General features: G+C 41.2%; 1 protein-coding gene across 9 annotated transcripts in view; it reads left to right on the top strand.

The window, feature by feature from the left end:
* The window catches only part of LOC134813867 (titin-like), a 100048-nt gene that overhangs the window by 44036 nt on the left and 30398 nt on the right, over positions 1 to 25614 (top strand). For all 9 annotated transcript variants that reach the window (XM_063821758.1, XM_063821755.1, XM_063821756.1 and 6 more), the window contains exons 2-4: positions 22636 to 22674; positions 23867 to 24079; positions 24476 to 25417. In XM_063821758.1, the coding sequence (XP_063677828.1) occupies positions 22645 to 22674; positions 23867 to 24079; positions 24476 to 25417 (1185 nt within the window). In that variant the 5' untranslated portion in view covers positions 22636 to 22644. The remainder of the gene's footprint in view (positions 1 to 22635; positions 22675 to 23866; positions 24080 to 24475; positions 25418 to 25614) is intronic.

The raw sequence follows: 25614 nt of genomic DNA, 5'->3' as shown, positions 1-25614 counted from the left end.
ATTACTATTTGGTAGACCGGGTATTTTGGCGGGAATTCTGTTCCCATGGCACTGTTCTGATAGAAGCTACTTCTACTAATGGTCCCTGAGGAACGGCCGTAAAGTAGCCAGACTTCTTGTCTCCTAATGTATACTGGCTGACACATGCCATGCGGATTTAGGTTAGAAATTTCGCTATGCTATAAATATAATTGCTATCGGAATTGAACAAACTCCTACTTATCTAGATCCTTTCTAAATTCGTTAGAGTTTCATGGACTTGGGAAAAATAATCGGTACAGCCTCCCTGCTTGTGTATTGTATAACTAGCAATGAAAACAATCCAAAATTATCACATATGACATAAGTAATTGTAATAGCAGAAACTTTCTAATCGTACATTCACCCGCCACTGTTCAAGAACCTATATCACTGTTTAAAATCATGACGTGAGCACTGTACATCCAATCAGCTATTCCTTTAGTTAGGATGATAGCCAAAACTATAAGGATTTTGGAGAACTAGGGAAATAGTCATAATTCTAAAATTTGAGTGAGTTACAGGTGTTTTATTGACAACGATAAACATTTGCAACTTATAATACGCTATGCCAGCGCGCACTGAGGGACTTTATGACGTCACGAGACCACAGCTTATTATTGCAATAACACGCGTTACACATACGCTAGAGAGTTGGTTCTTTCGGCGATACGATTCTTTACCGGTTTGTCACAGCTGATTTAAATCTTAGCCAAATTGGAGACTACAAATTTTTCAGTTAACTGGTCCTTTAAGCAGGAAATGGTCACAGATAGCTTTATTATTTGTAAAGAGTCTGGTCTATTCTTTACAAGTGTATCTTAGGGCATTTAGCCGGGTTTTCATCAATTTTAATGAGTGTGAGCGCAGAAAAACATGTCACAGTCGAGCTGTCACAAACTACCACGTGATGCCCTTATAAGGTCACAAACAACCACGTGATGCCCTTATAAGGTCACAAACTACTCACTTCTTCAGAACGAGTCTGTTCTACCCTCAGCTTTTAGATGTTTAGATGGGAATTGTTTTAACTCCGTGACTTCCCGGCTAATAATGTCAGGGTATATTTATGAAGTTTAAATTCACAACAACCTTGCTTTTGACATAATAGCTGCAATACCTGATAGCTCAGTATTGCGTAATATGCCTTCCTGTTGTCGGCCTTGTTGTAAAACAGCTGCTACGTTCATGGTATGTTGGTTCATAAAGTTTAAAAGTTCTAATGCGAAACTTTTCTTTTGGCACGTATTACGTAATAAGCAGACTACTAGTAAGCATGAGCCCTGGGGCACATTTCAGTTATCTTCGTTTCAGTTAGTGTTACAATTTTATGTCACATTATCCTCTCCCTCGATCTCACGTGATGCCCTTATAAGGAGGTAACATCTCCCTCGATCTCACGTGATGCCCTTATAAGGAGGTAACATCTCCCTCGATCTCACGTGATGCCCTTATAAGGAGGTAACATCTCCCTCGATCTCACGTGATGCCCTTATAAGGAGGTAACATCTCTCTCGATCTCACGTGATGCCCTTATAAGGAGGTAACATCTCCCTCGATCTCACGTGATGCCCTTATAAGGAGGTAACATCTCCCTCGATCTCTCAATAACACCGGATTTTCTCCACGCTTTTGAAGTACGTTTACCTCGAGAACCCCGGTATAGAGAGGTTTTACTGTACTTGGTATCATCTTAACTTCAATGAGCTTGAGTATGGTGTTCACTTTGGTTCCGTCGTAAACGGTTTTAAAACTTTCTCTCACGCACGCAGCGCATGCTTTGACAACCTCAATCAGTCGCTAAAATCAACACTCACTGTACTTCTCTCGTCATTCCCGCACTTGTGTTTTAATATGCTCCGGGCTCCCTGCGGAACATGCTCATCATCTCCAGAGTATTAGTGATTTGGAACTAGTGCTGGTATAAACTGTAGTCGATACTTGTAACCTGCAGTTATCAACTCAACCCTTTCTATAATATTAAAGTCTTCTCACCTACTTGCTATTTAGTTGGCACACCTTATTATGAAATACTTGCAGTAAATCACAACTTATACATCAGACAATTGTCTAGCAGAGAATTGTAACCGCACCTTACCTCCAATTATACTTTAATATCACTGCTTTAGTAACCCTAGGCTGTAACTGTCTCCCTTTCTATAGTTTCTCAACACAGGAAACACGCCGAGCTAGGAGACACTTCTTATCTCACTATAGCACTCTTCACATGTCTTATCTCTATACACAATCTGTCATCATGGTGTGCTGTGTAGATAAGGACTAGTCCCTCACTCCTTACACATGATACCAACCTGTCCCCTTACACACACACCCTAATCAGTAGTGTCTGCAGCTAATTGGGGGTCACTTTTAATAGGGTTTTAGTGTCTATATTTGCGGGGGAGTGTACGATAAAACCACTCTCCCAAAGGGGCATCTGTCTGCAGCTAATTGGGGCCTCTCACTGAGGGTCCGTGTTTCAGGGCCTCTCACTAAGGGTCCGTGTTTCAGGGCCTCTCACTAAGGGTCCGTGTTTCAGGGCCTCTCACTAGGGTCCGTGTTTCAGGGCCTCTCACTAGGGTCCGTGTTTCAGGGCCTCTCACTAAGGGTCCGTGTTTCAGGGCCTCTCACTAAGGGTCCGTGTTTCAGGGCCTCTCACTAAGGGTCCGTGTTTCAGGGCCTCTCACTAAGGGTCCGTGTTTCAGGGCCTCTCACTAGGGTCCGTGTTTCAGGGCCTCTCACTAAGGGTCCGTGTTTCAGGGCCTCTCACTAGGGTCCGTGTTTCAGGGCCTCTCACTAAGGGTCCGTGTTTCAGGGCCTCTCACTAAGGGTCCGTGTTTCAGGGCCTCTCACTAAGGGTCCGTGTTTCAGGGCCTCTCACTAGGGTCCGTGTTTCAGGGCCTCTCACTAGGGTCCGTGTTTCAGGGCCTCTCACTAGGGTCCGTGTTTCAGGGCCTCTCACTAAGGGTCCGTGTTTCAGGGCCTCTCACTAAGGGTCCGTGTTTCAGGGCCTCTCACTAAGGGTCCGTGTTTCAGGGCCTCTCACTAAGGGTCCGTGTTTCAGGGCCTCTCACTAAGGGTCCGTGTTTCAGGGCCTCTCACTAAGGGTCCGTGTTTCAGGGCCTCTCACTAGGGTCCGTGTTTCAGGGCCTCTCACTAAGGGTCCGTGTTTCAGGGCCTCTCACTAGGGTCCGTGTTTCAGGGCCTCTCACTAAGGGTCCGTGTTTCAGGGCCTCTCACTAAGGGTCCGTGTTTCAGGGCCTCTCACTAAGGGTCCGTGTTTCAGGGCCTCTCACTAGGGTCCGTGTTTCAGGGCCTCTCACTAGGGTCCGTGTTTCAGGGCCTCTCACTAGGGTCCGTGTTTCAGGGCCTCTCACTAAGGGTCCGTGTTTCAGGGCCTCTCACTAAGGGTCCGTGTTTCAGGGCCTCTCACTAAGGGTCCGTGTTTCAGGGCCTCTCACTAAGGGTCCGTGTTTCAGGGCCTCTCACTAAGGGTCCGTGTTTCAGGGCCTCTCACTAAGGGTCCGTGTTTCAGGGCCTCTCACTAAGGGTCCGTGTTTCAGGGCCTCTCACTAAGGGTCCGTGTTTCAGGGCCTCTCACTAAGGGTCCGTGTTTCAGGGCCTCTCACTAAGGGTCCGTGTTTCAGGGCCTCTCACTAAGGGTCCGTGTTTCAGGGCCTCTCACTAAGGGTCCGTGTTTCAGGGCCTCTCACTAGGGTCCGTGTTTCAGGGCCTCTCACTAGGGTCCGTGTTTCAGGGCCTCTCACTAGGGTCCGTGTTTCAGGGCCTCTCACTAAGGGTCCGTGTTTCAGGGCCTCTCACTAGGGTCCGTGTTTCAGGGCCTCTCACTAAGGGTCCGTGTTTCAGGGCCTCTCACTAGGGTCCGTGTTTCAGGGCCTCTCACTAAGGGTCCGTGTTTCAGGGCCTCTCACTAGGGTCCGTGTTTCAGGGCCTCTCACTAAGGGTCCGTGTTTCAGGGCCTCTCACTAGGGTCCGTGTTTCAGGGCCTCTCACTAAGGGTCCGTGTTTCAGGGCCTCTCACTAAGGGTCCGTGTTTCAGGGCCTCTCACTAAGGGTCCGTGTTTCAGGGCCTCTCACTAAGGGTCCGTGTTTCAGGGCCTCTCACTAAGGGTCCGTGTTTCAGGGCCTCTCACTAAGGGTCCGTGTTTCAGGGCCTCTCACTAAGGGTCCGTGTTTCAGGGCCTCTCACTAAGGGTCCGTGTTTCAGGGCCTCTCACTAAGGGTCCGTGTTTCAGGGCCTCTCACTAGGGTCCGTGTTTCAGGGCCTCTCACTAAGGGTCCGTGTTTCAGGGCCTCTCACTAGGGTCCGTGTTTCAGGGCCTCTTGTAGTAACATTCCACATGATAATCTGACACGTGTAATACTGTAGATTTGTTTCCTGATCTGGAATATGTTTCAAGTTGACTGGTTTGGTGAGTTGATAATATGTCAACACTTACCTCACCTGCTACTGATAATCACTGCTAACTCCACTGAGTAGAGGCCGTCACGCTAATCTACTAGTCAACTACCCAATATCTACTGCTAACCGTGGTAACCTGGTAATCTGGTAACCGTGGTAACCTGGTAACCTGGTAACCTGGTAACCTGGTAACCTGGTAACCTGGTAACTTGGTAACCACACGTAGCTAATCTACTAGTCAACTACCCAATATCTACTGCTAACCTGGTAACCTGGTAACCTGGTAACCTGGTAACTTGGTAACCACACGTAGCTAATCTGCTGGTCAACTCTACCCGCTATCTACTGCTAACCGTGGTAACCTGGTAACCTGGTAATCTGGTAACCTGGTAACCTGGTAACCTGGTAACCTGGTAACTTGGTAACCACACGTAGCTAATCTACTAGTCAACTACCCAATATCTACTGCTAACCGTGGTAACCTGGTAACCTGGTAACCTGGTAACCTGGTAACCTGGTAACCTGGTAACCTGGTAACCTGGTAACTTGGTAACCACACGTAGCTAATCTACTAGTCAACTACCCAATATCTACTGCTAACCGTGGTAACCTGGTTACCTGGTAACCTGGTAACCTGGTAACCTGGTAACTTGGTAACCACACGTAGCTAATCTGACCGTGTCAACTCTACCTGCTATCTACTGCTGACCGTGTCAACTACTGCAGTACAAACACACGGAACAAACATTTGTCACGGTCATGCTGTATTGCTGTGGGGAGTTAACTTTTTTGTTTAAATAAGTCGCTTGGTTTTTGGCAGGTTTTTGGTAAATGGTATGTGCCATTTCCGCATTTCTATCAAATGCTCAAATGACACCGGTTAACACTCGTAGGTATTCACATAATTTGATGATTGATCTTCATTATTTTGATGATAACTTAGATGACATCGTCCAAGAACTCTTGATAAATATAACGTCCTCATAATATTATGCTAATCGTTATTCGTTAACCGTGCCTTTAGTGACTACTGTGGCTCAACCATGGGTAAAGTTGCGTGCTAATGTGTGTCACCCAAACTTCAAATGATTGTCAAGTGTTCAGGTAACCAGGTTACCAGGTTACCAGGTTACCAGGTAACCAGGTTACCAGGTTACCAGGTTACCAGGTTACCAGGTTACCAGGTTACCAGGTTACCAGGTAACCAGGTTACCAGGTTACCAAGTTACCAGGTTACCAAGTTACCAGGTTACCGAAAATATATTCCTCTTGCTTGTAAACCTTTCCAAAGTTCTCGTCAGCTAATTCTCATACACGTAGTGATTTCCTCCATTAATCTATACACCCTGCCTTTAAAATTAAAGATTTGCCTTAAATTCTACAGGAATTATCCGAAGTGCTTTATAAGTGGAGTCTGCTACGAATATCAATTAGAGAATTTATAGAACTAATCGAACATAATTAAATACACACTGTACAGTGTACACAGTGCAGGCTATATATGATTCAGCGACGATCGTATAATGATTTTCACCATTGATCATTTGACGTGAGCTTAAGAATTAATAATTAACAATAATCCACACCGCTCCATTACTCTTTACGGAGTCTCCTCCAACTAGATGACTAATTAAATAATCAGGACTAATCACACGATGTACAGCCGGTCTGTGTACGTGGTGTTTACAACTAGTGATCAAAGTAGACCACTTGTAAACCACCACTCTACTTTTATTTATTCTGTGGATTATTCTCTATTATTATTATATAACTAGACCTGCATGAACCAGGGGAACGGGCACATAGCAGGGTAATTAAGATGACTTGGTACCAAAATCCTAATAAACTAGCAAGGATAAAAAGGTAACAATAGGTAAAAATAGATACCAATACTATAAAAGTATAAAGCTTTAACAACATAAGAAGACTATAGTACAGAAAGATGAAACTGAGTTGTTTCTTCTGTAAGGCTCTGTAACTCTACTTAACTCTACTTTAGTATATCTTCTGGTAGACTGCTCTAACTCAATATAGCTCAGGTGACCTCAGTAAAATGCGTTGTACTTGTTTCTGTCGTTTTGTTGTTGATGTACTTGTTTCTGTCGTTTTAATGTTGATGTACTTGTTTCTGTCGACGGTATAAGAACGTTGATATTATGTTATACGTCATTTGGTTTGTGTTATAGGCTATGTTACCATTAATGTTGCTTGGCAAGCCCTCCATCATAGCTTCAATGATTGTCTCGCCGTTTTAATATTTGTTTTCTACAACCTTATAAACTTATAAAGCCTCGATGCATCTTCATTCTACTCGCGTACCTCTTCTACCGGCCTCAGCTTTCTAAAGTAAAGGAAGGAGGGTTACAATATAAAGGTCCGGGCTCCGGAAGTGAGAACTAGCAGATATTTGGTAAACTTTAACGGTGTCTCGTGAAATAGATTGTGAAGGAGAAGACGAAGAGAATCATCAGGGAACTGACCTGAACTCTGACATCTTAAGAAAGAGGAGACTAGCTGCTGGACAGCTGATTTTATCTATAAAGGATTCCTATGTCATTACATACAGCCACTGTAACACTGTAACACTGTTACACTGTAACGCTGTAACGCTGTAACACTGTTACACTGTAACGCTGTAACACGCCGTGTAACGTGTTAAACACTGCAGCTACTTGACAGCCTTATTGTTCCTTATTGGATATTTCACTTTTCTGGGTGTGATATTACGTGCGTCACTATACAGTCACCACAGTCACGCATTGTGCGTGATTGAAATACTTTAAATAATTGACACGCTCTACATAACACAACTTAACGGAATATATCCTTACTTACTTACGTTACATAACTCTTCCTACGCTCGGTGTTAAAATCCGGTCTGATGTAAAGTTGGCCCTATCACAACTCACAAACCCGGTTTACGAGCCATGCATACTTCGTGACCTGTACTGTTATCTGTAACGTACAGAACCCCACACACAATCACACACCGAGTGTACTATCACACAATCACATCTCACACCCTGCAGTGTACTATCCTAGTTGGTGTGTATCACAGCACAGTTGGTGTGTATCACAGCACAGTTGGTGTATGATTGTGAACCACCCCTCAGTGGTTGGTGTATGATGCCTTTATACGAGTTTAACAGAGGAACATGTCGCCGGGCGGGTTGACAGCGGGAGACCCTCTAATCTCCCTTCCACTTCGCATCCCGGGTATTTGTCAGGGATCCCTCTCGACTGTGTTACATTATCTTTTATTAAGTTATACATATCTTTTATATAACTTAATATTTCGCATGAATATGTTGTTATTACGTTTATTTTGGTGGCGTCTGACCTGGTCACATCTCACACTCGCCCCCAGTGATTTTTGTAGAGCCTTTGTTTAATCCAATATAACATATTTCATTATGATTAATATCGTAATAATATAATATGCAAAATAGCTGACACGAAAATTCTTGTGATCTCATATAACCACGTAATCGCACAACATAATATACATCCCCAGTTAAAATCCTCGCTTCTCATTGGTCTATTTCACCCACGTGGGCGGAATCCCAGGACACGTGGGCGAAATCCAGCTCTCTGATTGGCTGGATACGTGTTGACAGGGCCGCCAAGAGAGTGAGTCGTGAGGGCTTGTCAGGGTTGATTCCGACAAGTTCGAACCAGCCCGGCTAACACACATGTTGCTGGTAATGCTTGCTCCCGAGGGCTGGTCTTGAGCCGGAAGTGTGGAGTTGGTTTTGTTGCTGTTTTGTGAGGTAAAAGTGAGGTAAAAGTGAGGTGTAAGTGAGGTAAAATGAGGTATTTGAGGGTGAGATGTGAGGTAATTAGGCTGGGAGAAACCTCTGTAGGTCAGGGCGGAGAGAGAGAGTCAGTTTGACAGTGTTGGCTACGTAAGTGCAAGTGTAGTCAGTTAACGGAGGACCCCAGCTTCTCTTGCTACATGTTTGTCGGTTTGTGCGTCTGTTTGTCGGTTTGTGCGTCGGGTTGTGCTTCTGTTTGTGTGTCTGTTTTTCGGTTTGTTTGAGTGGTAATATCATATTGAAGGCAGGGTTGTGTGACTGCCATCTTTTAGAATCTTTGACGCCAAAACCACTAAATTTCTGTTGTTCTGCGTTATTTTTGTCATGGTAATTCAGTAATTTGCACCTGTACCGGTTTGGAAGTGGCGCTTTTCCGCTATTATCACCTTCATGACATACATTGGTCACTTTCTTGTACTGCTTTTACATGTTGTATTACAACGTATTATACTATTATGATGTATTCAACACCTTTTATTCGTTTATTCAACACTATTCGTTTATCTGTTCCTGTTGTCGAGGGTAGTCGCCCGGTTCAACCATTTCGTTAACTTTTCAACAATTCCTTTTTCTTTTTGAACGATTATTGTGAAAATTTTACAATATTGATTATATTCTTCTGAAGGTAAAAGAGGTTTTGCAGTTAACATTCTGATCTCATCGTTAATAATATAACAGCCAAGCCTCTAGATACAAACTTAAAGAGGGTATTACTCAAATCCAAAAGAGCATAACAATTATCTCTTTAGTAAGCAGTTTTGCAGTCTTGATATCCTCGTCCTCCCATGCTGCCTTTGGTTCAATTACTTTAATTAATTAGTTTATTTACTGTCAGTGACTGGGATTTAATAATTTAGCTATATGATCGCATGTAACGCTTGCGGAGAAGATAGTCGCCTGCTAAACCCCTAGTTATCCCATATAATCGCTTATAATCTCCAACATTAATAACAGTAACTTTACTAATCCGGTTACTGTTACTCAGTCTCTAGGTTTACTCTCTTAGTCGACTGCAACGCTTGCGGAGGAGCTAGTCGACTGAATTGATCTTTTAAAGTGTATTAATCTGCTAACGTATGTTTACCAACCACTTCTCCTACGTAATGCCTCATGATGTTGATTATGTTTTATTCTCATTGCTGGATTGTACAACTTTGTAAAAGGTTCCAATCAAATCAACGTAATTAAGAAGGATTTTAAAATTTCCCAGGATCTTAACATTTTATTTCATTTCATATGGTTTAGTTCTTTAAATCTGGCTTAATCCCTTAAATTTCATTTCTGCCAGAGGGCGTCTTCCAGGCAACTACTAATTAGAAAGATATTTAATTTTACAGCACACAGTTTCTGTGTGTACTGTGAATGGCAGACGAAATTTCTCTGCAGTTTTAGTTTACAGGTAGTGTTTACCGAGTAACCTCTGTTTTACGTACATTTCTAGTTTCTTGATAGTTAGCTGAATATTCCTTGTCACAGCTATCCGGGATTGCATACGTTAAAAGCTTCTATAAACTCTGATTGACATAATGACAAATTTCTCATTATCTAAAAATGCATTTGGAAGCATTTTCGGAGCAGCTGAATTTGGGCGTTTTAAAAAGTTAGTCATAGATATGTCTAGTGTTCGCTGAAGAAACCCTGTAACCATGAAACCCTGGAACAAACAGCAGACTTCTCCAGACGGAGAAGATGGAAATGGAAATGATTCCCGGATTTAGTACGTCTACTTTTACACACCGCGGGTGTAGAAGTTGGCTGAGAAGATACTGGAATGGAACTGATAAGTTACGTTTGCTTATGTGTGATAGAGATAATAGAGAGAAGCGCGAAACTCGTTTCAGACTACATTTATAATAATTACTCAAACCAACCACTATATAATACAGTTGTCAGTTTCAGTGGTTTAGTTGTAAAATGGTAAGAAGTTAGCAACCAGGTAAATGGTCCTTAGTGCACTACAGTCTCCCTTCAGACATGTGTACACTAGACGTCTGGAACGGGATTAAATGTTTAATTAATTATTTAATTATTCGATTTATTATCTGAGCATTTATTCATTTTGCTCTGGTAGATCTTTTGGTTGTCAGATCGCTTTTATATAGCGGCGTAAGCTAATGTTTAATATTGACATAATGGTCACTCTCCGTTTTAATGTTCTTATATTTTAACTTCTTCTTCTTATATTCTTATATTGTAACTTTTTATGAGTGAATAATCTTTCTCTGTAATAAAGTGACAGCAATGAATATTTCTGAGAATGACTCGCGTTATTATACAGGTTTTATAGCAGATATTATAACTTAAAGTGACAGCATTAAAGGATTAACTGCATTTCTATGAAAAGTTTAATGGTTTTCTCTGCATGTCTCTGAATAGTTGAATGGTTTTTTCTGTCAAATTGTTCCTGTTTCCAGCCTCACAGTTCGCTCAGATTTTGTGTTTAAACGTTTAACAAAATTATGCCTTTTATAACCCACGTAATATTTCATTCACATTTCCAGCTCTTTCCTCTCAATATTTTACATTGAATGTTTGATAAGTGATCCGGACACTATAAGATTCTTATCTTGTTTGAATATAATGAAAAATTCAATTGAGAATATCCCACCATCGCACTGACAATCTTTTCTGTTGTTTGTTTTGCTTGCTGGTGCGGATTATCTGTTTACTGATGATAGGTTTTGCAGAACGCATAAAATAATGACAATTTAACACAACCATTTTATTTTTTTTGCAATTAGCTTTGATAACCACTAGTCTATTGAAACAGTATACATTTTACCAAAGCAAATTATATAATGCATCGGCTTAAATATTACAGTTTATTACATAATATGATTATGGGTTATACACAAGTACACAGTTTAAATAACACTATTGACACCCGACATTAGTTACAGAATTGTCAACTATAATTGCAATCTGATAGTGCGAGATCAGTTACATTCACTCTTTCTTTTGTAGTTTTGTGGAAATAAGTTATCATAACCTCTGAATCCTGATTAGAGACCAGGAATCACATCTGATCCCCTCTGATCCTTCACATTATTTTCACTATTATTCTCTATTTCATTAGACCAAAAATGACTTCAAAGTTTAAGCGTGAGTCAACCATTCTGCCGTGTACTGTACTGACTTGTGCTCCTTCATAAACCTCACAATACTCAGCTATCTGCCCTTCTTTGACGCTTATGACGGTCTAGTACTCTAGCAGTAGTGGTATTATGTGGTATAGATGACGGTCTAACATCCAATAAGTCTGTCAAGAATACACCACTCTCATCGGGGGGGGGGGGGGGAGGGATCATGCACTTAGTACTTGGTACCCCCCCCCCACTCTCATACTGCACACCATGACCCTCATCAAGTATGATAATATAATACCTGTGGTAATAGCATTACCATTTATATATGTCTTGTTCTTCGTGTTCTTGAGGGGGTATGAGAGGATGGGGTATGAGAGGGTGGGGTATGAGAGGGTGGGGTATGAGAGGGTGTGGTATGAGAGGGTGGGGTATGAGGGTGGGGTATGAGAGGGTGGGGTATGAGGGTGGGGTATGAGGGTGGGGTATGAGAGGGTGGGGTTTGAGAGGGTGGGGTATGAGAGGGTGGGGTATGAGAGGGTGGGGTATGAGAGGGTGGGGTATGAGAGGGTGGGGTATGAGAGGGTGGGGTATGAGAGGGTGGGGTATGAGAGGGTGGGGTATGAGAGGGTGGGGTATGAGAGGGTGGGGTATGAGAAGGTGGGGTATGACTTATGAGAGGGTGGGGTATGAGAGGGTGGGGTATGACTTATGAGAGGGTGGGGTTTGAGGGGAGGGAGGGGAGAGAGGGTATAAAACCCAAAGAAGACGGTGCGCCATTTGTCCATTCTCTCTTAAAGTATAATAGTATAATACTGCTGCCCAGTGGTAATAAGTATTACCATTTACATGTCTGTATCATTTACTGTATCACACGCTGTGTCTTGTACTGTGTAATTATTACTGCTTTGTATGATTTGTATTTGTAATGAGAGAGAGAGAGAGGGAGGAGAGAGGAGGGGGAGATAAGAGAGGCGTCCAGTTTGATGGGCCCTATTCTTTGTGAGCTTTCTTGTGATACTCGTCATTGATCTTGGCTGGTAACAGATGGGTGAGACATGAGAATCTAATCCGAAATATTAAGAGATCCACCTTACCACCTGTATTTAGTAGCAATCCCCTCCTACCTGTACACAAGTATATATTTTATAAATATTAAATGGCCTCCTTGTACCACACGTGGTAATACTGGTTATTGTAAGGAGGGTGGCAGACCTGTTCTTTGTGCTGAAAGAGGAGGCTACACACCTCCTGTAATACAGGGGAGAGAGAGACCCTCCTTTAATACAGGGGACCCTATCCTGATTGTACATGTGAGATACCCCCTCCAGACTGTCACGCTGTACATAGTGCTGCTGCTGCACGTGTAACCATTATGGTAAAGAAATAACGCATTTATATGCATAATACATGTAACATGGTCCCACTAGCTAATGCACAGAGTCTAGGCCTTTATAGTGGAGACCGTGAGCTTTAAAGATTATATTAGTTCTCAACCTTTATACCCAGCCTGTCTACTTGTAAAACACGTGAGGCTTCCTGTGGTTAAACTGGTATTTTGAATTTAGTTTTTTGATCCGCCAACTCCAAAATTGGTGTTTAAATATGCAGCGAATCTTTGGAATATCGGCGCGATATGCCGTGGTTAGTTACTTTAACTGATTTAGTATCTTTCCTTTTAATTCGTATTACTTAGTAGCTTAACCACAGTATTTTATACTGGCTGTTCAGTAATATCCGTGTCACGTGATAGAAAACCTAACGCATTCCTTGCCGTTTAGTTGGGGTTTTATATTTTGTATTTTATATTTTAATTGATCATAGTTTTGCAATTGAGACAGACACACTTTCTAGCGAGTGTGTCTGTCATTTAACATTTTCGTTTTGAATTACTCCTTTTTTCAGTTGTTTGTAATTCATTTCAGTGCTGCCTTGTGCACAACTTTGCAGTAAGAGGTTCAAAATAAGAACTAAAATCTGTTAAACTTGTGTTTTAACCGTTTCTCTTCTCTAGCTGCAAATATGAGCTGAAGTTGTCCTCCACGTGATGCCCATATAAGGAGATACGAGAATACACTCTACTGGTTACTGTAGTGCGACTGTAATATACATCTTACTCCAGTAACAGCAGACACTTCCCAGCCCTCTTCGAATCTCCAACAAAAAATATGCGTGAGCGCAAGAGATTGAAGAGAAAATATTTAAACATATTTGGAATCTCTGTTTTACAGTTTACCCATGTTATACGGCTCCATCTCAACGCTGTCGACCTGTCGTTTAACATGGGGAGACCTCTACTTATCTGTTAATGCTGGGAAGTTGGTGGTACTGAATATTTGTACTGCATGCTATTGGGTACAGTGAAATATTTAGAATGCAGCATAAATGTACCGTTACTAAAAGTTACAGTGCATACTAAACAGAAAGTTGTAAACATCAAGTTTACAGCTTTATTAAACACAGGAATAACATAAATTAAGTTTTAGCATCTAGTAACATAGCGATTAGCGATTTGTGCAGAATAAAGTTCGCAGATGTGCTGTTTATACTGCACAATTTTCAGTTAATAAGTTAATACAGAAAATTTGTGTGCTCCTTTGCTGCACAAATTGTGCTTTTAACTGCACAAATTGTGCTTTTAACTGCACAGATTGTGCTGTTAGTTTCTATGGGGGTATACCTGAAGTATTGTCCAGTATTAGTCGTTCGTTACCATCACGACATATTCCTGTGCATGATTTATACTGCAGTTTGTTTTGAAAGGTCAGATAAATGGTTTTACTTGATTTTCAGATTAAGGTTAGAAGTCAAACGTTGCAGCAAGATTCATTCTTAGGAATAACAAATTAACGTCGCATAACTATCAAGATTCAGTATCTTTACTAAATACGTGTAGTCCGTTACTGCCATGACAGGCTCCTGAATAGTTGCATAGTTGAATATTGTCATTTGTCAGGTGTCCCTTTTTAACAGCCTAAACTGAGTCAGTGCTACCTCATAACGTCATAACTTGTCTCCAACCCAGGAGGGACCGGATGTGTAGGAGTGATCGGAGGGAACACGTGACCATGACAACCGTAGAGGACTTACCGTTGTTTGGGTTTCTTTACCTGGCTAGAGGTGTTCGCATTGCTTCATAACATTTTTTGTCTTCTGCTGTACTTGCTTTTATTTGTAGCCCAGGACGTAATGTTCTTTTGTTGTTTGTTGTTTAATGTTTGAAGCATTTTTTGGCTTCAGCTTCTTAAGGCGTTGTCGATACAATGTTAATGGTTGTTGTTGGGCTCTGACCTGCAACCTGGTGCACACGCTTTGTGACTTTCAGTTTTAATAATTCAGGAGTGTTTAATACTTTTACGTTTAACTGAGGCATAACGTACCTATGGTCACACGTTTCCCTTTTAAAAAGTTGCAACTCAAAAAGCAACATCACTGATGACTTGATGGAACTTGTTCCGACTTCATTTGGTAGTCACATCCTTGTTGCAATTACAATCACCATGATTTAATATAATATCTACAGCTATAAGAACTGTAAATAGATTATGACTTGACGAGTTGCACTCTCTGTCAACATATAACATGCCATGATAATCTAACCATTATATTTAAGTACCGACTTAGTACGTGTCACTCATTGGCCTTGTTGTTTTGTTGGTAACATTGATTTGTCTGTGTTTCTTTGCACATGGTATAGATTTAAATTTACATTCTGCCTCTGTTATGTTTCTTGATTTTGGAAGACTGAATTTGAAAGATGAACAATGAAGACAAGATTTGACCATCAAAACAAACCTAAGGATGGAATAATTAGAATCATTTCATATAATCATATCATAGTCATAGCTTCTGAATGTATATCAAGTGGGGATGGTGGAATATTACAGCCTCTCACACTGAGTCTCAGTATATTTCTACACATTATCCTAGAATCTGATATAAGTTTCTCCGTCCGTCCGTGCCAATTGTTTATCATACTACTACTCAGAGTGCCCACCTTGAATACTTCACTGTCAGCATCTACTGGTATAACCATATTATCAACAGAGCTGGTGGACCGTACTGTTAAAGCCACCGCTTGTCTACGCTTGTCTGCACTACGAATGCTTTTCTACGTCTTCCTCTAACTCTCTAACAACTCTCACGCTTCTCCATATCTACCACCCAGTCTACTATTCGCGTCCTAATCTAACCATGATATTTACCGAGTTGTTGGTTGAGTGTGTTGTTAAAAACCCCCTCCTATTCCTGCTGCAACTCCTCCCTGTCCTCACCGTGACTGCTATCCTCCCTGTCCACGCTTAAGCGTGTCGACCATCTTACCACCCCGCCTACTGTACCGCTGGTATATCATGGGCAAGTGCCAACTGAGAGTCCCATTCCGCAACTCAGAGAATGCACCGTTCAATAATTTATATCACTCACTGTCAACTTCCTGTATGCTTTCTTGATATAGCCAATGGTTAGTAACCATTTTGAAATGCACTGTTGGTCGACCGCGTGTTGTTAAAACCCCTCTGTCGTTGCTTCCCTGCGTCTACCACTATTATCTGTCTACCAGTCGCGCCCTTATGTCATCATCCCTACTTCACGGCACTATCCCATACCTCCCTTCAATCCTCCTTTTAATACTAAACCTTAACAGCGCTCTAAAACCCCGCTGTTCTAGCGTTCTAGCGCTTCTCTTATAGTATTATGTCAAGGGAACTGGAGAATATACTCCACATTGGGCAGCTAGAGAGACCTAGAGAGAGCTGAGAGAGCTGGAGAGAGAGAGAGAGAGAGAGAGAGAGAGCTGGAGAGAGAGAGAGAGAGAGAGAGGTAGAGAGAGAGAGCTGGAGAGAGAGGTAGCAGTGGAGCCTACCCCTCCCTGGCTGGACAGATAAATTAGTGGGCTGCTAACAGGGCAAAAATGTGTGTGTAGGAATTGTAGGAATTGAGGTGAGTTTTAACAGGTAGTGTGGGAGTGTGTTCTGGCAGTTTTGTGACAATATTGTTGTGTGTTACTTAGTTGTAGAGAGAGAGAGGGAATACCACAGACAAAACACACCCTCAACACTCACTTCCTTCTACCTCTCTCTATCTCTACCTCTATCTCTCTCTCTCTCTTTTGGATCAGAATCATCAGCCACAAACCTGACGCACAAACATTACACACTATTCTGGCAGTATTATAATATTATGTATATTATTAGAGATGGTGACTGTGTGCGAAAAATACAGCTGAACTTACCTCAATGAACGAAATATGTAGCCATGATAAGCGTGCAATCCTCATCTCTCTCAAATACTTCTAGATTATTTAGAGATTTAGAGTCAGTAAAATATTTTGTTAGCCTGGTTCGAGTGTCTTGTTAGAATGTAGACTTTTTCTACATTTTTTCTCTAGTTTTCTTTTCTACATTTTCCCTCTTGTTTTTATATCAATCTTTAACTTTTATAAAGAGAGATAGAGAGAGGACGTTACAGTGTAGAAATAGTGTTACATTGTTACACACTAAGCACTTACACGTAACAATCCAATGAAATACCTTTATTTTCGTTGTCCACTGCTTTTAAAGATTCAAAGACAATCTAATTAATCTCTTAATGAGTTAAGTAAACTTGGTTTAACAAACTTTTTTGATTAATTAATTATTTACTTTTTTAATTAAGTGCTGCTTGAGTCTCTTCTTGATGACTTCAAACTGCATACTGTAAATGGTCGCATAGTCTAAGCGATATGTCTTGAAGATAATTGCAAACTTTGAAGAGATTCAATGACTCGCTCATGGTTAAATTTGCACTATCTGTTGAGTTGAGCCTGAATTAGCAAATTGAATAGCTGGCTTAGATGCAGTATGCACCAAGTAACTTAAACTTTATTTTTCTCTTTAATAACATTCTTGCTCGAGTCCAAGTGTGAGTATCAAAATCATAATTTGAGTTACACACTAAACATTAAATCACTCGCTGAAGCCTTCTCATGCATTTGTATCCTCCGCACACAATCTCAAATCCCTCATCGCCCTCCTATCTCTGTAATACTCCAGTATTGACACGTGACATAGTGTTGTCACGTGACACAGATAAACATACATCCCAACCCATTCTAACTATACATGTTAAACTGTTAGTAATACTCCCTCTCCCTCTGCCTCCCCCTCTCCCTCCCTTTGCCTCTCCCTCTGCCTCCCTCCCTCTCTATCCATCTCTCTGTACTCAGAGTGAATATTTACATAATATGGGATATATTAAGGGGAGATTCACTTATTATGTCCTCTACTTTATCATGAAAGTAAGAAATATTATAATACAATATTATGCTAGATATTACTTACATAACATAAAATGTCTCTCTCATAGTGAGAGGAGGGTGGGAGGGTGTATGCTGTTCGGCTATCTTACTAAAGAATCCAGTAAAATGTTCCCATCTGGTGAGTGTTCTGTGCTGTATGATTCCTTACCAAGGTATCTGTTTGTCGTTTACCAGCGTTGATGTTTCCTGTTTTCTTTGTCTCGGAACATGGTTGTCAAGGTCACGTGATTCAGATGACTTGGTTGTCATGATCACGTGACTTTTCTGTCTGAGTCCAAGCGGAAGTGAGTTTCAGACCGTTTAATCTCAAATATTGAGGAACTTTTCAGTGTTGTAAAACATTCCAGAACATTCCTCGCCTTCTTGACGTGTTTGTGTGTAGGAATGATGATAGCACCACCCAGTGAGAGATGACTTGGCAGTGAATCTGTTCTCAGTATTCACGCCCTGTATCTTCTACCTCTCTCTCTCAACATGTATCTTAGTGAGTGTTATTATAGTGCATCTCGTGTTATACTTAACTCATAACTAGTGCAGCTGTGTGTACCTCTGATCGTTGTGTTGTTGGCACGGGAAACTTGTTCTCATGTGTGTACAACCGTTTATTTTGTAATAATTTTCTCTGTTTTACAGTCAATTCTAACCACAATTCTTCGCACTACATCAGCCCTAATCTCCCCAATCTTATATAATTGTGTCCCAGAATCTCCAGAATTTAATTGTCAGAATTGCCAGAATGTCCAGTTAAATCCAATCTCCCCACTCAAGCTCCCCACCTCACCCAACAAGACATCAAATTAAGTGGTGACAGTTGACAACACCACTAACAGGTTGTCACGTTATATTAAACTGTTGGTGAGAATGTGAGGGAATGTATGGAATGTGGCGGGTACTCGATCTCCAATTACCCTCACACCCATTTATAACAACTACTCACCGAGTTAATACTGGTGCACAGTATTTGTCGTGTCAGAATGACAAATATAGTTGAAATCACCTAATTTCTACCCTTCTTTGTGCTCTAAATAAGTGCACTTCTTTTTGATAGTTTGGTCAGTATGAATCTGTCTGGTAGTGTAGCCCCTCTCAAATTACCACTACTATACTCACTCATCAGCTCACAACACTTACATTCACATTCACAACAGATCACATGTCACATGACACTTAAAATCACACTCTCTCATCACGTGATAGGACGCGTCTCTCATCACGTGATAGGACGCGTCTCTCATCACGTGATAGGACGCGTCTCTCATCACGTGATAGGACGCGTCTGGAGTTTCACCTGATTCCTGTAATTGCTGATTTGGTAATATAAATGTGTGGTTCATGGTACACTTCTTACTTTCTTAGTTTTCTGTTACTTTACTTTCTTAGTATCCGCTATATTTTGTCTCGGCTTGGTGCTACTTTTCTATTTTACCATATTTTGGTTAGCTTTTGTCATTTTGTCCTTTTATTTTGTTTGTATCCTGATGTTTGTGTCGTATTTTCAGTCTTCAGGTGATGAAGATTCTCCGTCAGTCGGTCTCACCTTAGCTCTCACAAGTAAAGAAGTAAGCTCAAGAACATTGACCCCGGCCCCAGACCGGTTTTATAACTGATAAGTGATAACCAGTCATCCTCTGTAGGGTACGAATATATTATCCATGTCAGAATGTTCCCGTTTCAAGGATGACTACTGCAAAATATATGGTCAAATATTTTTTACTTTTGATGACGTCTTTTCTGTTCCGACTGGTCAGCGGCCGCAAGACAGACGTGCCTGTCAAACCTGATCTAACCTCGAATTCTAAGAATTTCTTTATGAAATTACGATAGAAATAATTTCTACATTGCAACTTGTAAGGTAATTCGAACCAATTTATGCTCAGCTCGATATCGAGTTAAATTGCGCCATTGCCATTGGAAACGGACTATTAAGTGATTCCCAGGTTTGCAGCATTGCAGGCCATATATAATATACACATACACATCCCTGCTTTTATTCTTTTATTTATTGTGAAATGTTTATTTTCATTTTCATTTACCTAAAATGTACTGGTTAAAGTAAACCAGTTCGCTTTAGATTGGTAAGCTATTATAACTTATACGGAGCCTATTCAATAAATGTACCCTCTGAAAATATAAATGTAATGTATTGTTTTGTTCGACCTTGAATCGCATCTTTGATTTGATGTATTGTCTTCAATGACTGATACATACAGAATTATTTTTTGGGCATTTTAAGGAATGACATAATTCGCATTCCAGTCCTTCAATCCTTAACAAAATTCAACTATAGGGGAGACGCGTGCTAAATTTAAATAAATTTTAACCGTTGCACCAAATTAGCTGTCACATAATTTTCCTGGAAAGGAACGTAAAGATGTCATGAATTAATTCTCCAACATAAAATTACCATATTAAGTAAAAACTTTAAAATCTGATCATTCAGCCTGATTTCACAGATCTAGGCACGGCGACAAATTGCTAAATCGAGAATTCTCGATTTCATTAAAATTATCACAAAATTCTCCTTCCACTTTCTCTCCGTCTCGCCTTGAATAATCTTTAATGTTTGCTCAAATATCACCCGGTATTATCATCCATTTGATCCTTTATTCCAACAAACTCTCGTTAGACGCCCACGTGCTGCCCACGTGCTGCCCATGTGCTACCCACGTGACAAGGCCACTATATCACGTGCTCAGGGCTGACAGTTAAACCTCTTTAACCGTACTCAAAAAGACATAATCCGCTCTCGGAGCAGCTCCGGGAAAATAATTTTGTCGCCGCTGAAAGCACAGTTAAACAGTTCCACCTTTCCTGGTACTATTATACCTTTGGTTTTACCGTCATGTGATTGTGGGGAGCCAATCAGAGCGCGGTATTCTGGTCACGTGGGGGTCAGAAGACCAATCAGGTGGGAGGAGTAATAGTATCGTAATTGAGCTCTGCGCGTATTGTTCAACTGCCTGTCTTAAATATTTTATGTTGGTTAGTTAATATTATATTTTTGATATATATTTTCTGTGCACACAGCTTATGGTATGCTGTTTCCATTATTGCTTTAATGGATTTTTAAATATTGATGATTCTTGTACGTGGTTGAAACAAGATGTTTCCCCGAATTTTTAGATTACCTCTGAATTAATTTACCTGTTTGTTAGCTTTTTATCCAGTTATAAAAAGGGAATGTAAAAAGGGAATGTCACTGGTTGTAAGGTTAATAAATCCAGTGCCTTTCCTTGAATTTAATGTGAAATTCAATAAAGTTTTCACGACCGTCACATTTTCTTGCTTACGATATTCTCGCGACTTCAAAAGATTTCACTACAAAATCTCCACAAAGATGTGTTTTTGACGTGCATCTTTGGCCCCAAATATGTAAATATTTAGTCCAGATGATGTTTCCTAAATAAATATAAACATAATCGTTTATAAATCTGACCCCATATGAACATAATCATCTGCTGTAAACAGTAAACTCATATAATAAATGTTAGAACCAGGTACTAAGATAAGCTTTAATTTAAACCAGACACGATGTTAAGTGTGGGATGTAATTGTACCTATCTTTGATGTTAATCAAACGGTACAGTCTCCCATATTATATTAATTGCAGTTATACTATTACTACTTTATTACTCCGGTCTCAGATTTGCTGAACAATAATCGGCCTTGTCTCAGATTTGCTTAACAATAATCGGCCTTGTCTCAGATTTGCTGGACAATAATCGGCCTTGTCTCAGATTTGCTGGACAATAATCGGCCTTGTCTCAGATTTGCTGGACAATAATCGGCCTTGTCTCAGATTTGCTGGACAATAATCGGCCTTGTCTCAGATTTGCTGGACAATAATCGGCCTTGTCTCAGATTTGCTGAACAATAATCGGCCTTGTCTCAGATTTGCTGAACAATAATCGGCCTTGTCTCAGATTTGCTGGACAATAATCGGCCTTGTCTCAGATTTGCTGAACAATAATCGGCCTTGTCTCAGATTTGCTGAACAATAATCGGCCTTGTCTCAGATTTGCTGAACAATAATCGGCCTTGTCTCAGATTTGCTGGACAATAATCGGCCTTGTCTCAGATTTGCTGATCACGCACTGTAACATTATGTACTGTAACATCACGCACTGTAACATTATGTACTGTAACAGAAGTGTAACAGTGTGTCCTGTTATATTGAGCTATTGAGCTATTTAGTTACCATGATGTCATGTTGTTTGTGAATGGTCTGAATAGCTTAGCCGATAGTTGGAGCCTCACATTATGATTATTAAATTACTACTTTCTTATCATTACAAATAAGTGGTAAATTGTGGTAAGTGGATGTGTGTAGCTATTATGATTTACTGATCATAGCAATTACATCGGACCAAATCGATGTGAAATTAGCAGCTACAGATTGCTAACCGTTTAAATGGCCTTGAATTATTGGATATTATAATTATTGGTAAACGTTCACCACTTAAACAGCTATTGTTATTTAAGTGTTATTTGTAACCTTATAAATAATTATTATTTTTGGTAATTTTACTCTTACTCTGGAGCTGATTGCCCACCTTTTACCTTTACCTGGATCAAAACCTTGATCTTAAGCAGGGTTATAACCCAGTCCCAGTCCCAGTCTCAGTCCCAGTCCCAGTCCCAGTCCCAGTCCCAGTCCCAGTCCCAGTCCCAGTCCCAGTCCCAGTCCCAGTCCCAGTCCCAGTCCCAGTCCCAGTCCCAGTCCCAGTCCCAGTCCCAGTCCCAGTCCCAGTCCCAGTCCCAGTCCCAGTCCCAGTCCCAGTCCCAGTCCCAGTCCCAGTCCCAGTCCCAGTCCCAGTCCCAGTCCCAGTCCCAGTCCCAGTCCCAGTCCCAGTCCCAGTCCCAGTCCCAGTCCCAGTCCCAGTCCCAGTCCCGGTCCCGTCGTCCAGTCCCAGTCCCAGTCCCAGTCCCAGTCCCAGTCCCAGTCCCAAACCCAATCCTCGAACTTTACAACGTGAAACTAACCGGTTAATTCACCTTAGGGTCACAATGTCTGAAGATTTCGAAGAGCAACTGGGGGTAAGTAGAAAAACTGGTTATAAATACATTATGTTTAGAATAAATTTTAGTTTAGATTTTGACAAAGCATATTGTTTTAACATCACAACACCAGCTAGATCTTAAAATGAGTTCTCAACACTCTAAAAGATCATTAACATGCTACTTTATGCTCAATTTCTGATTTGAATAAAGTTATATTATATAATTCACATAAATTCACATAAAATGGAGCTATACTCCACGCACGAAAAGTTGGCACCTTAGAACTTTACAGAACTCAAAATAACAATAGTGTTTAGCGTTTAGTAATACACACTTCCGTTACGTTGCTGAATTTCGTGTCCGTTATCTGTGCTCATCTGTGAACATCGTACGTATCGTGTGGCTCTTAGTTTACTTTAATACAATACAAAGTATAAGAGTACACATCATGCCAGCTTCCAAAGACCGCCTCTCCCGCAAATTTGCTGAAATTGAAGCAGACAGATCAGCTTGGTTGGAACAATGTCTGTTTCTAACCGCGTCACGTGACCTAAACTCTCTGTCAAAACACAGTTTCTCTTACTGTAACAGTGAGGAGGTCTCTGAGTTGCTGTTTCAGGGTGTGAAGCTGGTGAACAGACAGAATCTGCTTATAGCGCGGCTCAGGGTTCAAGCTCAGGTGCTTAGTAGGGTAGTGTAAAATAGAGGCGCTAAGTCCCGCTGTAACCAGCTTACCACATTACACTAAGGGAAACTATAATAAGCACTACATTAAGAGAGGGATGATATGATTGACGGTCAATATTTTTTTAATTTTCATTGGTTAGTTTAGGTTATAAAATCAAATGAAATTCGTGTAAAAACTAACTGAGTATGTAGGGTTGAGTCAATGAAACGATCTAATAACTTAATAAGTCAAAAAAGTATAATATGTCTCTACAGTGAGTCTACTACAGACCGTCAGACCTATCCCCCTCTTATCACTGTTGTGTTGACATTCCCATGAAATGATTGTCATGTTATTTGGGAAGTTATGTTGGATTCTTCAGAAGTCCTTATAGTGTCTTTAGGCCCTCCTGTACAATTTCAAGGGTTAAACAGCAAAACAAACATAAATTTTACACATAATAAAGTCATAACCTCGAAATAAATGCCAGCCTCGTGCGTAGGGTATAGTAAAACACTTCCAATAATATATTCGAACAGATTTAACCGGCAACCTGTCCAGGCTGGTGAATACGACGTAGCAGAACAGATTCCCGGATCAGAACTCCCCGGAGATAACCTCCACCCTGAAGAAGAAGAAGCCACTGATAACGGTCCCGCAGATAACGGTCCAACAGATAACGGTCCCGCAGATAACGGTCCAACAGATAACGGCGATATTGATAACGGTTTAGCTGCTGAGCCCGATGTTAATATGGACCAGATGAGTGAGGAGGTAGGTTCCTGTCCGGTTGTGTTAAGTTGGGTTTTTTGTGAGGTTTTTAAAAATTAATTAAATAATTTGTTAGTCCTGTAGTTTTGTGGTTTCGATATTATTACAGTGTAGAATATTTGTAGAGTAGGAAGTAAGAGAATCATAAAATTTGGGACATGAAGCAGCTATAACGCATGCAAGCTGAACTTTCATCATCCCTTTTTAAATAATAATAAGATGAATTAAAGTCTATCACAGCATCTTTTTTGCTGAGCTATTCAGCTAATGTAGATGAACAACTCTTGAGACTTCCATTTACTCTTTTCTATAAAAAAGTATAAACTTCTCGAGATCGTTTATCGTTTCTTTCAAACTTGTCAAATTCTTCTGCACAAGTTTTGAAGTGTAGCATTTCAGCCTAGCCTCGCTAATCTGGATGATGTCACTCTGGAAGTAGACCAAGATACTGTACCGGATGAAAACTGCGCTGCTTGCGACGAACACATGGATATTCCTAGCCATGAGGATGCGCCCGCTGAGGAACACTCTGTTGATATTGGTAGCTTGGATCAGGATGCTGAACTCGCTGCCGCTGAACCAGTTGAAGCTTCTTTTGATGACTTTGCTCACGAAGAATCATCCCCACAGGAGCCAGCCCCAGAACAACTATCTCATGAGGAAGTACCTGAAGTAGATGCTGCTCCTGAAGTAGATGCTGCTCCTGAAGTAGATGCTGCTCCTGCAGAAGAAAGCCCATTGGAGACAGCCCAAGACGAAATAACCCCAGATCAAGGAACTCCAGAAGAGGTAGTACATGAAGTTACCCCCGAGGAACCCTCTCCTGTAGAACCTTGCCCTGCAGAACTTACCCCAGAAGAACCAATCCCCGCAGATTCCGCCCCAGAAGAACCTACCCCAGAGGAACTTACCCCAGAGGAACCTACCCCAGAGGAACCGACCCCAGAGGAACCTACCCCAGAGGAACCCACCCCAGAGGAACCTACCCCAGAGGAACCTACCCCAGAGGAACCTACCCCAGAGGAACCCACCCCAGAGGAACCCACCCCAGAAGAAACTCCGCTTAGCCCTGCTTTTGAACCCCAGCCACTTTCTGACAACCTTTCAACAGAGGCAAGTGAAGTACCAGAAGAGCAAAGTGAAGCAAAAGCAGAGGAATCAGCCGACCTCTTATCTCTTGATAACGAGGAAACTTCAACACATGAAAACGATGTCGTTATGACATCGGAGCCTGAAGCTGAAGCTATTATTGAGCCTGAAGCTGTAACCGAGCCCCAAGGAGCCGAGGTTGTTTGTGAAGCACCTTGTGATGTAGCAGATGAATCTAGCAGTGCTATCGAGGTAAATTGAATGTGTATGAACCGTGTTTATTCGTTTTCTAGTCACATTAGCTTTCGTCAATATTTAAATCGTTATTAAGCTCAATTTAAACCTACTGTGGCGTGATAAGCAACATGATAGCAACATGATAACAACATAAATACAACATTATAACAACATAATAACAACATAATAACAACATAATAACAACATAATAG

This window comes from Bolinopsis microptera, chromosome 4, assembly GCF_026151205.1.
Source record: "Bolinopsis microptera isolate Bmic1 chromosome 4, MBARI_Bmic_1.0, whole genome shotgun sequence".
Lineage (NCBI taxonomy): Eukaryota > Metazoa > Ctenophora > Tentaculata > Lobata > Bolinopsidae > Bolinopsis > Bolinopsis microptera.
The sequence above is the reverse complement of the archived record's forward strand: the minus strand, read 5'-3'. Positions and strand labels throughout refer to the sequence as shown.